We start from the raw sequence: 15,972 nt of genomic DNA on the forward strand, positions 1-15,972 counted from the left end.
GGACTTGCTTGATTTAACAGCAATGAATATAAAAACTAAATATGAATATATAACAAACCTGTACTGTTTTTGTCTGTATATTTATTTCCATTCTCAGGGTGGTTTGCCCTTTCAGTACAAGACTGATTTTTAAAGGGGTCCACGTACTGTCCGACGTACTGTTGAATTATGACGGAAACAAGCAACTGAAATGGAAAGCTTATTGCAACAGTTTGACTGCCTATGTATGTTGTTCCCTAATTTGTTTATTTGCTTTTTGTTATAACGTATCAGGTAATCTTGTCTTTTATTGAGAACAATATTTTCTCCATGTTGTCACCTGAGATACATCTAGAACATAATGTTGTTACTGTGTCTAAGTCAGAGGGGGTCCTTTTACATTAACACAATTGATTAACTGCTGTCAAGTTTACAAATAAAATCCCAATTATTAGGCCTTGTTTGTGTACAAAGTATCAGGTGACAAAGTCACATGTTTTGAAGAGCCATCTAGGCTTGACATATCTCAATATAACTACATGAATATCTTTACAAATGACTTAATTAATTTATATTATTTACAATACATGTATGTAATATATTATTTACTTATTATTTATCTAGCGATCCACATCCCACAAGCTTTGCTTTTTAATGGATCACTATTTTCCATAAACGAATCTATTTTCCGCACGCCCACGAACTATATATGCATTGTTCCTCCTAATTATTGTATATATATATATATATATATATATCTTGTTATATAATTTCTCTCGGATACTACATGACTATTTTGCAAATGTTTGAACAATATTATTTCATGACATGTTACTTTGTACTATGTTTTGATTTTCGTTGATTGGAAATAAACTATGATTGAATTGACATAGTGTAATATATGAAGAAGAGGAAGCACAAACTGTTTCTCAATCTCTTGTGTGATATCAATAATGCAGTGTGAAGACAACAGGAATTGACCGCTGCCTGCTGACCAAAGGAGATAGAGTAGTGGTCAGTGAAGAGGGTACCAGAAGAGTGGCCATCTGTGTTGGGTTCATTGACGAAGTGTCAGACTCCTCCATGAAGATTACAACTGATGGGTGAGTTTCCGGCAATCATGTCAGATTGATTCAATAAGCTCATGACAAAATACTTTTTTTTTTTTACCATCATACTGTATATTATAAAGCAAAATATTTTCCCCGCATGAAATTTGTGCAAGTTGGAGCCGACAGCCTTTTTCGCAGCATGAAGTTTTCGTGAATTGTCACTGGCATTTAGTGCATACAGTGTAGACAAGAACTTTCGCATGCATTTTAATTTCGCAAATCTGGGCTCTCACAAAATTTGCAAAATTAAAATGCGTGCAAACATCCTGGGCTTTACTGATTGCAGTTTCCTTCGTACAATCATTAGGTTATCAGGAATGTTGGGATTGTTATGATTATTATTGGTGTATTTCTTTCTTTAACCCAGTGAGGACGAGCTGATTTTGCTACAACACGCATTTCCAATAGACACTTGCCTGTGTCTACTAGGGACTCGTCCTCAACGGGTTAAATGTATCATTTATGTATCAAAGTTATAATACATTCATTTATTGTATCATCCATTCATGTATTCCATGCATCCACCTACTTATTGCAACTTTACAGCCTTCTCCTGGATCTCTTGTTCTCTCAAGAAAGATGTATTCAGATTTTACTCACACAGTGCACACTCTTTTATTGTTAAGAAAAGACGCTGTGACCATGACACCTCCCAGTGACACATGTAGTTCATCCCAGTATAGCTCCATAGAGCGGCAAGAGGAATTACCTCATCAAGTATCAATTATCAGAAGTATTATGTACAGGTCTTTATCATAATGCAATTCTAGAATAAACAAAGAGGGCAGGTTGACAATCAAGAAGATTTTAATATAACATGTCATCCACAACATCTTTATTCTGTTGCAGCAACTTGAAGCCATGTGATGGCAGCCACACCGTGTACCGCATTGACAAGGATGCCAGCTACAACAGTATGGCAGCGAGTCTGGTGAATCTAGCCAAGCTTATGATGCCAGAGTACACCAGGTTAGTCCTGCTAGAGTCTGGCAAATCAGAACTCTGCTCTGAAGGTAGTTTTCATAATACAATACTTGTACAGTGCACTCCTGTTATAACAAACAGGGTTAAAACAAAATTCCTGTTACAGGGAAGTAAAAATTCAAGCCTCAACATCATCCATTCTATGTATCTTCATTGTTTATTTGTTCAGTTATAGCGAAATTTCGATATAACAAAAGAAAACTGCCGGTCCCGAGGACTTCGTTATAATGGAAGTCTACTGTAAATACCTGGTAGTGTGGGTATGCCATGCAATAGGAGGGCTGGCCCGAGTCAGCTACATTAGAAAATCTGCATAATGAATTGTGCACAGCTTCATCACTGATTTCTATGAGAGTACACACGCGGCAGAAAAATCTTGACTAGAGTCAAACGTTACTGATTTACAGATCAACGTACGCTTTGATGCACTAATTCGCTGACAGGCACTTCTATTATAGCAGGCCTGTGCTACTTGTGGTTTTTCGAATGTACACTGTACCCTGGTGGACAACAAATGGAGGTCAATTTAATCGGGCCATCCTTTTCTTCCAACACTGCCAGGTCTTTCAGACATCAGAGGTGCGAGTCTGGGATAAAGAGTGTGGCAATTACAGCCCGAATTAATTATCGTGTTCTATATTTGTCACAATAGTAATTCCGTTGCCATTGAGCAATTTTAGGAAGAGAAAGCACTGATAATCATTTCATATCTCAAAAATGGTCTTATCCGTGAAAGAAAATGACAGGGAAATTCAAAGTAGTTTCTATTTCACGTCACTGGAGCGGGCATCAGTTGAGTCCGTCTACAGTGCGTACAGAATCATTTTCTCAAGTCGCTTTTAACTGAAAGGTGTTGGGAGGTTAAAGGTTGCTGTATGCCTGATGTCCCATGTAGATTGCGGAACCTTGTTGTGGACACACACGCCCCTACCTCAATCCAGAAGCCCAACCTACCGTCCAAGGCAAGGGGGAAGGTGGCAGCCGTGTTCAAGGAACTAAACGAGGACCAGCGTGTGGCGGTCAAAGCGGTTCTTCGCAGCCAGGACTACACACTGATTATTGGAATGCCAGGCACAGGTAAAGTGCCTCTGTTTCTCTCAATATCTGATGTTTTGTTTAACCCTATTCTAACTGGGCTATTTGAGACCAAGTTTTTACTGAGGGGGGGTCAATTTGACCCCCCCTTCAGATCTCGGCCGCCGATCGCGCGATCGCCGCGAAATTTTGCCTGAAGATAGAGCTGGATGTCAACTACAAGATTACATCGTCATACAATAGAAAAATATTGCCTTTCTATTTTTAATAAATTAATTATGCAAATTTGTGCATGAAATCATATTTTTACCTATAACTCCATTAAAAAGACTGGAGGATTGCTAAATTTTTGTGTCAGAATTCCTCAAGACACATCAAACAATTTTCGTATAAAAAAATAGCTCAATTGAAATTAATTTCTTTTGTTTTTTATTGTTTTGTTAATTTCTTATGTATTTTATTGTTTTTTCAACCTTTTGTTTTCTATTGTTTTTTGCCAAACTTGTTGCAGGCACTCTTTGAGGCTTATCTACACTAGAATTGATTAATTTCAATGGTTAAAAGTTGAAATAATCTAATTTATATCAATTTAACCAAAAAACACAATTTGCCAAAAAACACAATTTGCATTGGATTTGCACACAATATCATGAATTTGAGCTGTTTTTTGGTTGACATGCATATGCAAAACATTACATAACTTCAAAACGGTGTACCCGGACGTCGCAAATTTAGTCTCAAAATATGCGGGAGACTTCAATGAAAAAAGTCGTGAAACCACGCGGCAAAAGCTTTGCGCGTTGCGAAATCGTGGCGCGAAACGTCGAGGGGGGGGTCAATTTGACCCCCCCCCCAGTTAGAATAGGGTTAAAATGTTGTTTGTTCGATGAGCCCATAGAATTGATGCCTTCAAAAGCCACTGTATGGCCTACAAGTAGAGTTTGATTTGATTTGATTTGATTTATTGGTTCCTGCATTATATCATTGCTTATGCAGATACATACACATATATCATATACACTTGGAGGCATGAACTTGCAAATAATGACATATCAAAACAGTGGAAAGCCAGAATGTCCTGAAATGGAAATGAGTAATATACACTCTTATGAGCTCTAGTCCCAGAAGAGAAGTTTGCTCATACATTTGTTTAGTAAGTGTTCATGCTTCTTGAACCCCCCCCCCCCCCCCCCATTCAACTTTCAATTGAAAGCCAACATATTCCGGGTAGAAGAATTTCTTCACATCATGTGTAGATTTATAGATTTATTGTTAAGGTTTTAATGGCTTCTTAAAGGATGTTGTCTGTTGAGAATGAGAAGGGCGTTAAGTTGTCTTGAACACTATGGGTTTAGTGGCAACTTAACGCCCTTATCATTCTCAACCGACGATGTTATCTCTGCCATTGATTTTGTAACATTCAGTCTTTAATCTTTTACTCTGTCAGAACAGCTTATGTTTTACATGAGAATCAGTTACGTTGTCAAACTTCTGTGTCTTTCCAGGAAAAACGACCACTATTGTCGCTCTGGTGCGAATCCTTGTGGCCTGCAGTATGTCTGTCCTCCTGACCAGCTACACCCACTCTGCTGTGGACAACATTCTCCTCAAGCTAGCTGAGGCAAGACAATACTTTGTATTGATTTGTGTGCCATGCATGGCACTGATCTATCTATCCACAGTCAGACGAACTTAGTTTGTATGGTGTGTCTCATGGGTCTAGGGCCATTACCCCCTGGGTAATTACCTGGACCCTTCCCCTGGCCCTAATCTTATTGCCTGGATATATTGTCTCATCTGTAAAGTTGTAGAGGGGAAATGTGGCCCTACTGAAAATAATTTGTCCAGTCACTATTGATATGAAACCAAACAATATAAACAGATCAAACAATATTATTTAAGCCTATGCTAATGAAATGTCTCCACCAGGGAGCTCATAATAATGATTGTCTCCACAGAAGTGCTCATAAGAAAGAAAGAAAAATAACAAAAAAGGGCATCAGTAAACTTTAGGTAAAACTTGAAAGTGCATCGAAGACTTCAGTCACTGCAATTTTGCCTGAAGGCAAGTGGTATTGTATCTGCTCATACATCGATTTTCTTACTATTTACTATTTTCAAAATGGCGCTGAAAATACCAAGAAATTCATAATTCTCGTCCCAGCCCGCTCCCCGCCCGCATCGATTTTCAGTTGCCGCATCGACTTTTTTGATATTTACTATTTTTTCGGCTGCCGAAAAAAAAAAGATCGACAATTCACCTAACAATCGTGACGTCTCATTTCTAATTTGTACGCCTTGCGTCCTCTACGTAGCTGTAGACTGTAGCTTCTGTGTGTACTGCGTACGCATGTATAACAATGCGAGCTGGGCCGATCGGCAAGAAGGAATGACCCACAAAGCAGTCGAACTGCACTGTAGTTGGATGGGCGGCGCGGCGGGCCGGCCTACTGGGCTGTGATGTACAGCGCACTCGGTACGTCGTGAACGCGATAGCGGCAACATTTTTGCGAACAATCACTGATATTCCACGCACATTTCGCGCGTTGTTCGTATTTTTCCCCGTTTCTGATATTTTAAGCGGATGAATTGTACTGTACAAATGCTTGTGAGGATTGTACGGTATCGAGTTTGTATACATTTTCATGTCATTGTGACTATGTGCATGTGTGTGCAGTGTCGGAATGTTATTGTACGGTGCCAGCAGGGAGGTCCACACCTCCCTGGTGCCAGTGCAGTGGCCGTGCCGCACCGTATATCGGCAAAGTGTGCGTGTTTTGTAGCTGTCCAGGGTCCCCATCCCCTGGTCTGTCACGGCGATACATTCTATTTTGAAGAGAAAATGAATGCGCTTTTCCAGCAAATGTAGAATTATTAAATGGGTGTATCTACAAAATAAATAACTTTTCCACGGATTCTGGTTTGTCTCGTATTTCTGCGGGATACTTTTCTTCACGATGTAAATTCACGGACACAGCCGTGAGTGGTATCATCTGTAGTGTGTACTGTTATACAATCATTCATCATCCAAATAATGAGTGATTATCAAATGTCTTTTTAGAACATGAAGAAACATCTTCAAACGTTTAATGCTAGAATGCCATATCAGTATCATTTTGACATCCATATGCAATTGTACAAGCCAGTTTCCAGTTGAATGTGCTACAATTGTACTGTGAAGAACTGCAGATATAAGTCACCAGCTGTGTGGACACAAAAAGTCACAAACACCAATAAATAAAGCAGTGTTTTGAATATCATGGAATTTATTTCAGCCGTACATTTATTGTTGAAAGACATGTTTTATACCTGTTTCAATTGATAGCACAATACATCAGAATTGCAAGAACACTGGTATCAGAAAAGCCATTACAACACTAAATACCAGTATTAAGATGGTCATTTTCCCTTGACATCTGTAGTGGAAAGAAAAAGCAAATGTATTTCTGCATGCATGAAGTTTCATTTCAAGTATGGCACATATATCTATTTGTTTGAAAATGCACAGAGTGCAGGCAAGACGTACACTTGGGACAGGGCCCCGTTGCTAGAAACTTTGCGTTTAAACGCAACTTGCAAGTGATTGTCACTGGCCAATCAAAATCATTGTTGCATGCATGTCTTCTTAATAGGGCAGACCCTGAGCCAGTCAGAATGGTTGTTTCAAAATCAGCAATTATTTGCAATTGATTGCAACTTTCTTGCAACGGGGCCCAGCTACCAGAGTGATATTTCATTTCATAAATTGAATATAGAAAATTGTAAAGCCCTCTCTCGTTACCTTTCTCAGAATTATCGGACGAGAAACACATAGGCCCTATTACTTTCATTTTCACGATCCTTTAAAAAAATAGTAAGACATCAAATAGTAAGGACCTCCCTCATCGCCTTGCTCAAAAAACCCGGACGAGAAACTACTTTCTTTTTTTACTTGGCCTAACTGGTATTTGCTAGGATCTCTTAGAGTCAGACCATGCTCCCAGGAAATGCCAAATTTTTCACACTCATATACAAATGTAGAATTAAAATGGACATAGTCTAACTTCAATGTCTTGCTCTGCCCCTCTCTTTACCTTTCATTTTTATCAAAAATCCATGAGTTTACTCTTATTTGTTTTATTCTTATAGTATGACATCGATTTCCTTCGTCTGGGAGCGGAGCACAACGTCCACCCAAAAGTGAGACGTCATCTGGACTCCAGGCTGATGAAGAAGACGTCGGGCGTGGCTCAGCTCGCCGTGGAGATGGAGGGGAAGGTGATGAAGTGTTTCTCATGAGCAGAAAATATAGAGTGAAGGAGAAATAGTCATGGGATGTGGCAGTGACAACCAAAAGGGATAAAAAGTATGGGAAAGACCAGAAATGCGGCATACATGAAACTTTCACAAATTTCTCGAGGAGCCAAGATTAGCAAAAGTGTACTTCTATACAATGCACTGAATGCCAGTGCTGATTTGCTAAAGTTTGATTCGGTGAAAAAGGCTGTCAGTTCTAATTTGCAAAAGTTTCATGCCACAAATGTTTCTGGTTTTACAGTACTTATGTACTGTGTTGTGCAATATCTAGATATCTTTACACTACGTTCATATTTTTGCCACGTGTTCACTCACATACCATTATATAATGAGATTTTTTTGGGGGGGGGGGGTGTAGTCCTCATCTCATATTTCTTGGCACTGTTCAAGAGATCTTGTAAACCATTTGAAGGGTTCAGTCTAGCTCCTGAGTTTTGATCTTTGCAGACTAAAGAGAGTTTTGTATTTTATACTGTTGGCACTTTACCTTTTTCAGTACATTTTTTTTTTTTTATACTGTTGGCACTTGGCCTTTTTCAGTGCATGAATTAATATCTTTCTGACTGAGCTTTTATTTCAACTTGAGTGGAGAAAGAATTGTTAGTACATGTGCTCTTGGCATGCCACAAACATCAAGGTGCATCAAGGCAGGAAAGGTAAGGGTGGTGGAAAAAGGGTGCTGGGTTTGCAGGATGAGTCCTTGCATCAGAGCAATGGTATGGAATGGCAGACAGCAGTGATGTTTATTAAATTGAAAGAATGCAAATCACATGTTCTATGGCAATGATATACATGGCACTTCTTTTATTGGCCGACTCCCCTGCAGCAAGTCGTTGCCTCCACTGCTCTCGGGATGAAGCATGCCCTCTTCACGCGGCACACGTTTGACGTGTGCATCGTGGACGAGGCATCGCAGATCAGCCAGCCGGTGTGCCTCGGACCACTCTTCTCAGCGTCCAGGTTTGTTCTGGTGGGCGACCAGTGCCAGCTACCTCCACTTGTACAGAGCTCGCGAGCTAGGTACGTGTTTGGATGTAATATATTACAGTCAAACGTGACTGTTGTAGATAGGTGGCCACCATAGACAGGTTCTGGTCTCCAACATTTCATGATGTGAATCATGTACATGGACATATCTGTGTCTAACTATTCATGTGCACTTACTGTATAAGCTCTTATTTTCGCGACTGAGGATGTTATGGACATTTTCACAAGATGTTGTTAACTATTGAATAAACTATTGAATTGAATTGAATTGAACTGTTTTTGTGAATTGACGCTGAGGCAACCGTAAGTGCGCTAATTCCTTAGTGCATGGTGACATTTTTGTGTGTTGTTCAATTCGTGGTCCAACACACAAAATACATGAAAATTAAACCCTTGCAAAAATAACAGCTCATAGAGTACATATGGGATGAATGACTTGATAACATTTTGTGTATTGAACAATGGCTTCTATTGATCATATTATTGCACACTAGCATGCATACAACAAGCAAGCTTTTCACGAGTGCATCATTAAGCCTGAATTAAATTGCGAGTGAATGCAGCGGGCTGTGGTGGCAATCATTGAACTGTTTGCCATACATGACTGGCATGGCTGCAAAGCAGAAAAAAAACCTGAATTATCAGCTTGGCAGCAGCTCCTAATGGGTCTGTAGCAGCTATATACATTAAAAAAATCTACCTCAGGATAACAAATTGGTGGCCGCTGGGCACAGATACGAGACAAGTGGTGGTAATGCACAGGGTCTTTAACATGGTTTTTTTCTTGGGGCATTTTTTGGTGGCTGCACATGGCAGGTGGCCACTAAGGCTTGTGCAGCATTTTATTCCTGCATTATGTCGTACATGCCGTGTTGATGGAAATCGTTCATGTCCAAGAACCTCAACCAGAATTTATGAATGTTTTGTACATGTAAGAGGTTGACAGAGGAAACAAGTCAAACACACCAGGATATGCTAAGGTGATACAGTGCACTCCCGTAATAACGACACAGTTATAATGAATTTCTCGTTACAATGAAGTAGCAGTTTAGGTCCCAAATTTATTGCGTATACATCTTTATATACATTACTTTCCTGCTAAAATGAAATTTTGATTGAATGAGGGAAAACTGGCCAAAATCTATTGTAACAAGAGTTGCCTGTATTTGTGATTTTTGTTTTACCATGTGATTGTTTGTTATTTTTATAAGCAGCCATGAAATGCTGCTCTTAACCTTTACCCAAAAGTGATTTTTGTGAATGTATAATTTGTTGTGCGGCAGGAACCTGGGAATGGATGAGAGTTTGTTCCAGAGACTGGTGTCTGCCCACAACTCGTGTGCCGTGAAGCTCAGCTTCCAGTTCAGGATGAATGCCGAGATCATGTCCCTGTCTAACCACCTCGTCTATGATGGCGCCATGAGGTGTGGCAATGAGACGGTCTCCACGGCAACAGTCGGGCTGCCGTCGTTTGATGACTGGCATCAGGTATGGGGCATCAACTGATGCTAAATGTGTGTGTGTGTGTGTGTGTGTGTGTGTGGGGAGGGGGGATGTTGAGAATGGGGAATGGAGATCTTCGCATAGGTTGGCCTCCTATGAGTGAAACACTCGGTTAAATTAGAACTTCATAATATTGCAAATTTTAGATTGAGCGTAATAGTCAAATGTTACATCAATCTTAATGGCTCAATTGTTGAAGTACATATATACATGTATATCCATACATGTGTTGTATATTAGTATGTATACATAGTTATATAGATAAGAACTCAAATGTACATACATATGCTATTTTCTTGCTGATAATACAAAGTTTAGAACATTCCATACAAATTGTTGGAACCAAAACAAACATTAGGGAATTTTTGGTTCATTGCTTGTCAGTAAGAGGTCTTGGGAATGTGTACTTTTCATAAAAAATGAAATTTTATTGAATTGTCTTTATATTTTCTTCGCTGACACATTCTAAAAATATTGCTGCATTCGTTCAGTCCACATAAATGTTTGGGTATCATTCCCCTTTAGACGCAATCTTTGTCCCCCCTTTTTTTTTTGTTCTATACAGACTCCATCTGCTGAGGCGTGGTTAGTGGAGGCCCTTCGTCCTTTGACAGTGGTGTCATTCCTCAACACTGACCAGGTTACTTCCCGCACAGACGCAACAGATGCAAACACAAATGTGCTTGAAGCAAGACTAGTGAAACAAATTATTCATAGTCTCATTCAGGTATGAAACATGATGTGCTACACTCTATGTATACTGTAAAACCACAAAGTCTTGCACGCATGAAACTTTCGCAAATTTTTGTGAGGAGCTAGGATTTGCGAAAGTGAAATGCCCACAAAAGGTTTTGTCTATCGGTACATCATGCATTGAATGCCACTGGCAATTTGTGAATGTTTTATGAGGTGAATTTATCTGGTTTTACAGTATACTTTTCATTACTGTGATATATATATCTCATGAAAAGTCAGCAGACTGAACATTTTATTACCCCACATCTTTGCACCTTTTTATTCTAAGATTTGGGTTGATAACAGCTACTGTCGTAGCTGCTTCATTGCACATCTCCAAATTATTTGAATATGGTACCTAACAGAGTAACATGGGCATTTTTGTGATGACCATTGGTATTGTACAATGCAATGTTTTAAAACACAATATGAAGACAAGCTTAGATTTGGATCTAGCAAGCATAATACATTTTGGAACAGTGTAAAGAAAATGTAAAGAGAATTCCACACATCGTCTGTAGAGAATGATAAGGGCATTAAGTTGTCATTAAACCCATAGTGTTTGAGACAACTTAACGTCCTTCTCATTCTCAGCCGACGCCATATTCTTCATTCTAGCATAATGAGAGTCCACTTGACTTACCCCCCTTCAGAAGGCAGGGAGGATAACATTACCCTGACATGTATCAGTGACAATTCCAGGTAATGTGTATAAAAATATGTGCAGAAAATTTGAGATTTATACTCATTGTTAGTATAATATGTGGCCTATGTTAATCCTCATATAGAAAACCTGCTGTGAGTGTGGATCAATGTGACAAAGATGAAAGAAATGAGTAAGGTTGAAGATGCGGACTTGGGCAATATCTTTATCATTTTCATATGTTTTATATTTTCGGCATTACTTTATTTAATGTCTCAATTGCTTATCTTTTGCTCCATACACCAGTGTGGCTGTAATGCTGGTGACATTGGGGTCATATCACCCTATCGTAGACAGTGCAAGCTTCTGACCTCCACCCTGGCTGACCTTGGGTCAGGGGTCAAGGCTGTGGAGGTCAACACAGTGGACAAATATCAGGGACGTGACAAGAAGGTCATCGTGGTGTCATTCTCCCACAGCGCCCTCGACTCCCAGGTAATGAAGACCACAAGCATTCTTGACCCTTTATGTGCCCAGACACTCTACATGCCATTTATTTCGCAGGGTTTTTATTTTCACAAATTTTGCGACTCGGATGCTGTTTGCAAATCTAACAACACACAAACATATCATCTCTGATCCTAACACGAATGCAACATGCATACATACATTTCCATGTTTATTACTTTATTCCATGATCACAAATTTAACCACACGTGAAATTGTAAGGTAAGTCCAGATTCCTGAAAAATTAGACTCTCTAGATATGTGGCATTTGCAGTAGCTTAACCTTCCAAACCTTTTCATCAGCATTCAGTAATCCTGCTAGACTTAATCTAGTTGTAAAGCTACCAAGCTCACTCAGGTGAAGCAATATGCCTCAGTTTAACGGGATGACCATGGTGACACAATAAGGATTAAGAGGATTGTGTAATCTGTATTCATTGATCATTAGTGTCCAGATATCTATATCAGTCGGAGAAAATGCCACTCCAATGTGCGTGCCAATCTGCGTTGAAAGCACAGTTACAGTTTAAGGGAGATTCAATCGTGATATTATATTGGTGTGTGCAAAAGCAGAAAAATCAGTGAAGTATTGAAATTAATGACATTTTTGTAACAAACTGGACACATTAAAAGAATTATGAAATGCAAAAAATTTTAGAGGTTAGGACAAATTGGCAACTCTGTGATCTAGGTGTTTAGCAGCCTTCCATTTGTATTATACACAAAATTTCACTAATTTTAATTTTCCCAAATATTTTGGCACTGACAAAACTTCTCTGCATTAGTCCTATGCAAATCTTAAGAAGAGGTCCAAAGATTTTTTTTTTTTGTTCAGTTTTTGTATATGTCTGATTTTTTCTCCAAAATTTTCTCTGATCTACTTCTCCAATTTTATTGTGTTCTTACAAAGCAACATGATATCAGGATGATTCCAGGGCAATTACCCCCTAGACAAATACCCCAGACCGTTCCCCTGACTCTAACCGTTATCCTAATCCTAAACCTAATCCTAACCCTAATCTTTACTCTCACCCTTATCACCAACCAGTATTTAGCTACAGGCAACCTTTCTGTATTTTTCTTCTGCTGCTGCATGCTGCTAATTGCATAAACCACAGTAACCTAGCTCTTCATCGCTTCTAATGTGTCACTTTTTCCTTGTGATGGCAGTAATTAATCTGCAGTGGATATATTTCTTTGTTCTCTACTTCCAAGGGGGGTTCCATCTTGAGTGATATACGACGGCTGAACGTGGCCATCACACGAGCCAAGCACAAACTCCTCCTCATTGGCAGTCTACGGGTCCTCAAGCAGTTCCAGCCCCTGGAGAGACTTATCGCCTTCTTGCACCAAAACAACCTGATATCCTTTTTACACAAATTCTTAACCACACTTGACGTTTAACAGTACAGTGTATGTGCATATTACTAAAATAGTATTGTACATGTACTTGTATTATGAAAAACTTAGCTTCCAAGTATTGTTGAAATTTTGTACTTGGGTGTATGGTGGTCAAATTTAGACTCCTGTTGGTTTTGCTGATGCTGCCCTCAGTATTCCGTCTTTTGCAGGGTCCAAGGTCATAGGTTGCTTCCTTGTAAATGCAGTACTGGCAGATTTTTGGACTGTCTTTTGTTGTTTTTGTTTTTTGCTTGTTTGTTTTGTTCCTTTTTCTTTGGTTTGCAGGTCTATCATGGCATATGCTTTAACCCCACAAGTTTAATGACCAGGGGGCTGCATTCCCGTCCTTTGGCATCATATATTTCTAGTCAAAAACTTGAATAGGCCAAAGATTAGTACTTCTCTCATGCAGTCCAGAAGACTTAAACATCAGAATCATCACAATCTGGCGTTTTGAATTTTTCATAATGAGTCTGCAGTTAAATGCACAGGTATTATTTCATTCTGAGATGAATCCTTAACCATCTCATTACATCAGCTATCTGCCAGCAGACACAGGACTTCACCCGAGATGATGAATGGATGCTCACTGTATGCCAGCAAACGCTGAAAATCGTCCAGGATGACTTATCCCTCCAGATACAAAGTTTGTGAAAGGATTAGAAATTCTCAAATCTACTCTAATCCAAAGGAAAGTGATGTTGCGTGTGCTTTGAAATTTTGTGAAAAAATGGTCTTTGCACAACATATTTTTGTATTATATTCACATTGGACATTTTCAAATTACAGATTACAGTGTATAGAAAATGAAGGCATACATGCTATAATGTTTCAGAAAGTATCTGTAAAAGAAAGACTCTATCTGTAAAAGAAAGACTCTTTGGTTAAAAATGGTTTTCATTGATAGATCTCTGAAAAAATACCTCAAGACTCAAGTAATGGGCAGTGAACATAAGTACCTACAAGGAAAAAGTTTCATGAAAGTAGTTTATGTGATGAGCATCTGCTTGTGACCACATGTTATAGTAAGCCGAAGTGCCAATAATTATTACCTTGAACAAATACAGCTAACTACACTGTAGTTACATTCAATTTTTCTATCAGAAGTCCAAGTTTCATGAATGTAATGTATTTGTATTCATGTATGTGTGTCTGTCTGCCTCCCAGCTAGTTTTATTCCACATTTTCTCCCGAAACTCAGGGTTTTTTTTTTTTTTCATATTCATATTCACAGGTTCATATTTGTGTGTGTGTGTTCTTAGTGTCTTTTGTGTTGTTTGGTAAACTATTCCACAAGATACATTACTACCCATTTGATTGCATAGGGTTTATGAGAACAGATTTATGCCAGTTAATCCAAGTATCCACGGAAAAGATTAAGTACAGTATTCCACCGCACTGCAGTGTACTCCCGCTATAGCAAAGTCCTCGGTATCAGCATTTTTCTCTCATTATCATGAAATTTGGTTATAACCCAACAATGTACTGGATAAAACCTATAAATGATAATTTTGATAACCTGAATTTTTATGTCATTGCAACGAGAATTTCGTTATAGCCCTGTTCGTTATAACAGGAGTGCACTGTATTATGAAGTGTGTGCATATACAAATCCTACCCAAATTAATTGGCATGACTTACTCACTCTTGAGTTACTGTTACTCCATTATGTGGAGACCAATTGTATGATTGTTTTCTTCTGTCACGGATGTCTGCCTACATGCCACATATTGATTGATGCAGAAAGAAAGCATAGGATTTATCATTGTTGTGTATCATACTCCAGTCTTCCTGTTTGTCTGTCTTACATTACTGTTTCAAAGTGTGCTTGTGGAGTATCAAGCACAGATATTTTCCTTCATGCTGCCAAAATGTACTGTATACGCCATATATTTTGCGAGTCTAAATTTTCGCGAACTGTGAATTCCCGACAATTTCTCGAGTGGTTAAGTTCGCGATTGTGGAGTCCCGTACTGAACGGAGAAGTGTACACACGTACTTCACATTCACATCGGGATCAGAGTCAATAGTTTCGTGTATCTTTAATTTTGCGAATAGCACCTGACTCGCGAAATTCGCGAAAATAAAAACCTCACGAAATATTCGGCGTATACAGTAGTCGGTGTATTTACCACCAATCTTATTACTACACTCACCAATGGATCACTGACCTGATCAAAATTCATGAAGTGTAAAAAAAAAGAAAAGAATGTATGGTGACAAATGTGTTAACTAATGTTATGTCTGCATATACAATGTTGCTGCATGAATTTAATCAACAGTCCACTATTAAAGACAAATCACGTACAAATAAACATGTATTGTTCAAGCATGATCATTTGCTAAGCTTCCCTGGATTTTAGCTACTTTCATATCTATTCTTGCATAGATGTGCCACTTATCATCTGTTCTCAAATCAAATGATAAAATGAATATGTACAAGTACTGTACATTACAAAGCAACTTCAGAAAAAGGCATACACACATATGCTATTGTCAAAGACCTGTTTAATGCATATCAAAATATCGCAGAACACCACAAGTAGCTTCAAACTGACAGACAATCAGAAGTCAAGCGAGAGGATTATAATCCAAGAAGGTATCGATTCTAGGGTTTATTGCCATCAAATCTAATATTAAATACGTCTTTTGCCCTGTCACACACATTTCTTTTTCAGCTGTCACAACCCCACACTCATGCTTGCTCTTCTCTTTTGGCACAGTTGATATAATTGAACAGCCTAATACCCCTTTCAAAAATTGAACCCCAATCATCCACATAAAGAGTAA

General features: G+C 38.8%; 2 protein-coding genes across 2 annotated transcripts in view; both read left to right on the forward strand.

The window, feature by feature from the left end:
* Nucleotides 1–15,480, forward strand: part of LOC140245177 (DNA replication ATP-dependent helicase/nuclease DNA2-like) — a 33,438-nt gene extending 17,958 nt beyond the window's left edge. The window contains exons 19-29 of the mRNA XM_072324775.1: nt 939–1,082; nt 1,941–2,060; nt 2,971–3,152; nt 4,616–4,731; nt 7,239–7,367; nt 8,233–8,426; nt 9,677–9,881; nt 10,462–10,623; nt 11,581–11,769; nt 12,997–13,143; nt 13,716–15,480. Coding sequence (XP_072180876.1) covers nt 939–1,082; nt 1,941–2,060; nt 2,971–3,152; nt 4,616–4,731; nt 7,239–7,367; nt 8,233–8,426; nt 9,677–9,881; nt 10,462–10,623; nt 11,581–11,769; nt 12,997–13,143; nt 13,716–13,757 — 1,630 coding nt within the window. The 3' untranslated portion in view covers nt 13,758–15,480. The remainder of the gene's footprint in view (nt 1–938; nt 1,083–1,940; nt 2,061–2,970; nt 3,153–4,615; nt 4,732–7,238; nt 7,368–8,232; nt 8,427–9,676; nt 9,882–10,461; nt 10,624–11,580; nt 11,770–12,996; nt 13,144–13,715) is intronic.
* Nucleotides 1–15,972, forward strand: part of LOC140245051 (U6 snRNA-associated Sm-like protein LSm5) — a 340,876-nt gene that overhangs the window by 199,598 nt on the left and 125,306 nt on the right. The gene's annotated exons all lie outside the window — the stretch shown is intronic.

Source organism: Diadema setosum, chromosome 22 (assembly GCF_964275005.1).
Source record: "Diadema setosum chromosome 22, eeDiaSeto1, whole genome shotgun sequence".
Taxonomy (NCBI): Eukaryota; Metazoa; Echinodermata; class Echinoidea; order Diadematoida; family Diadematidae; genus Diadema; species Diadema setosum.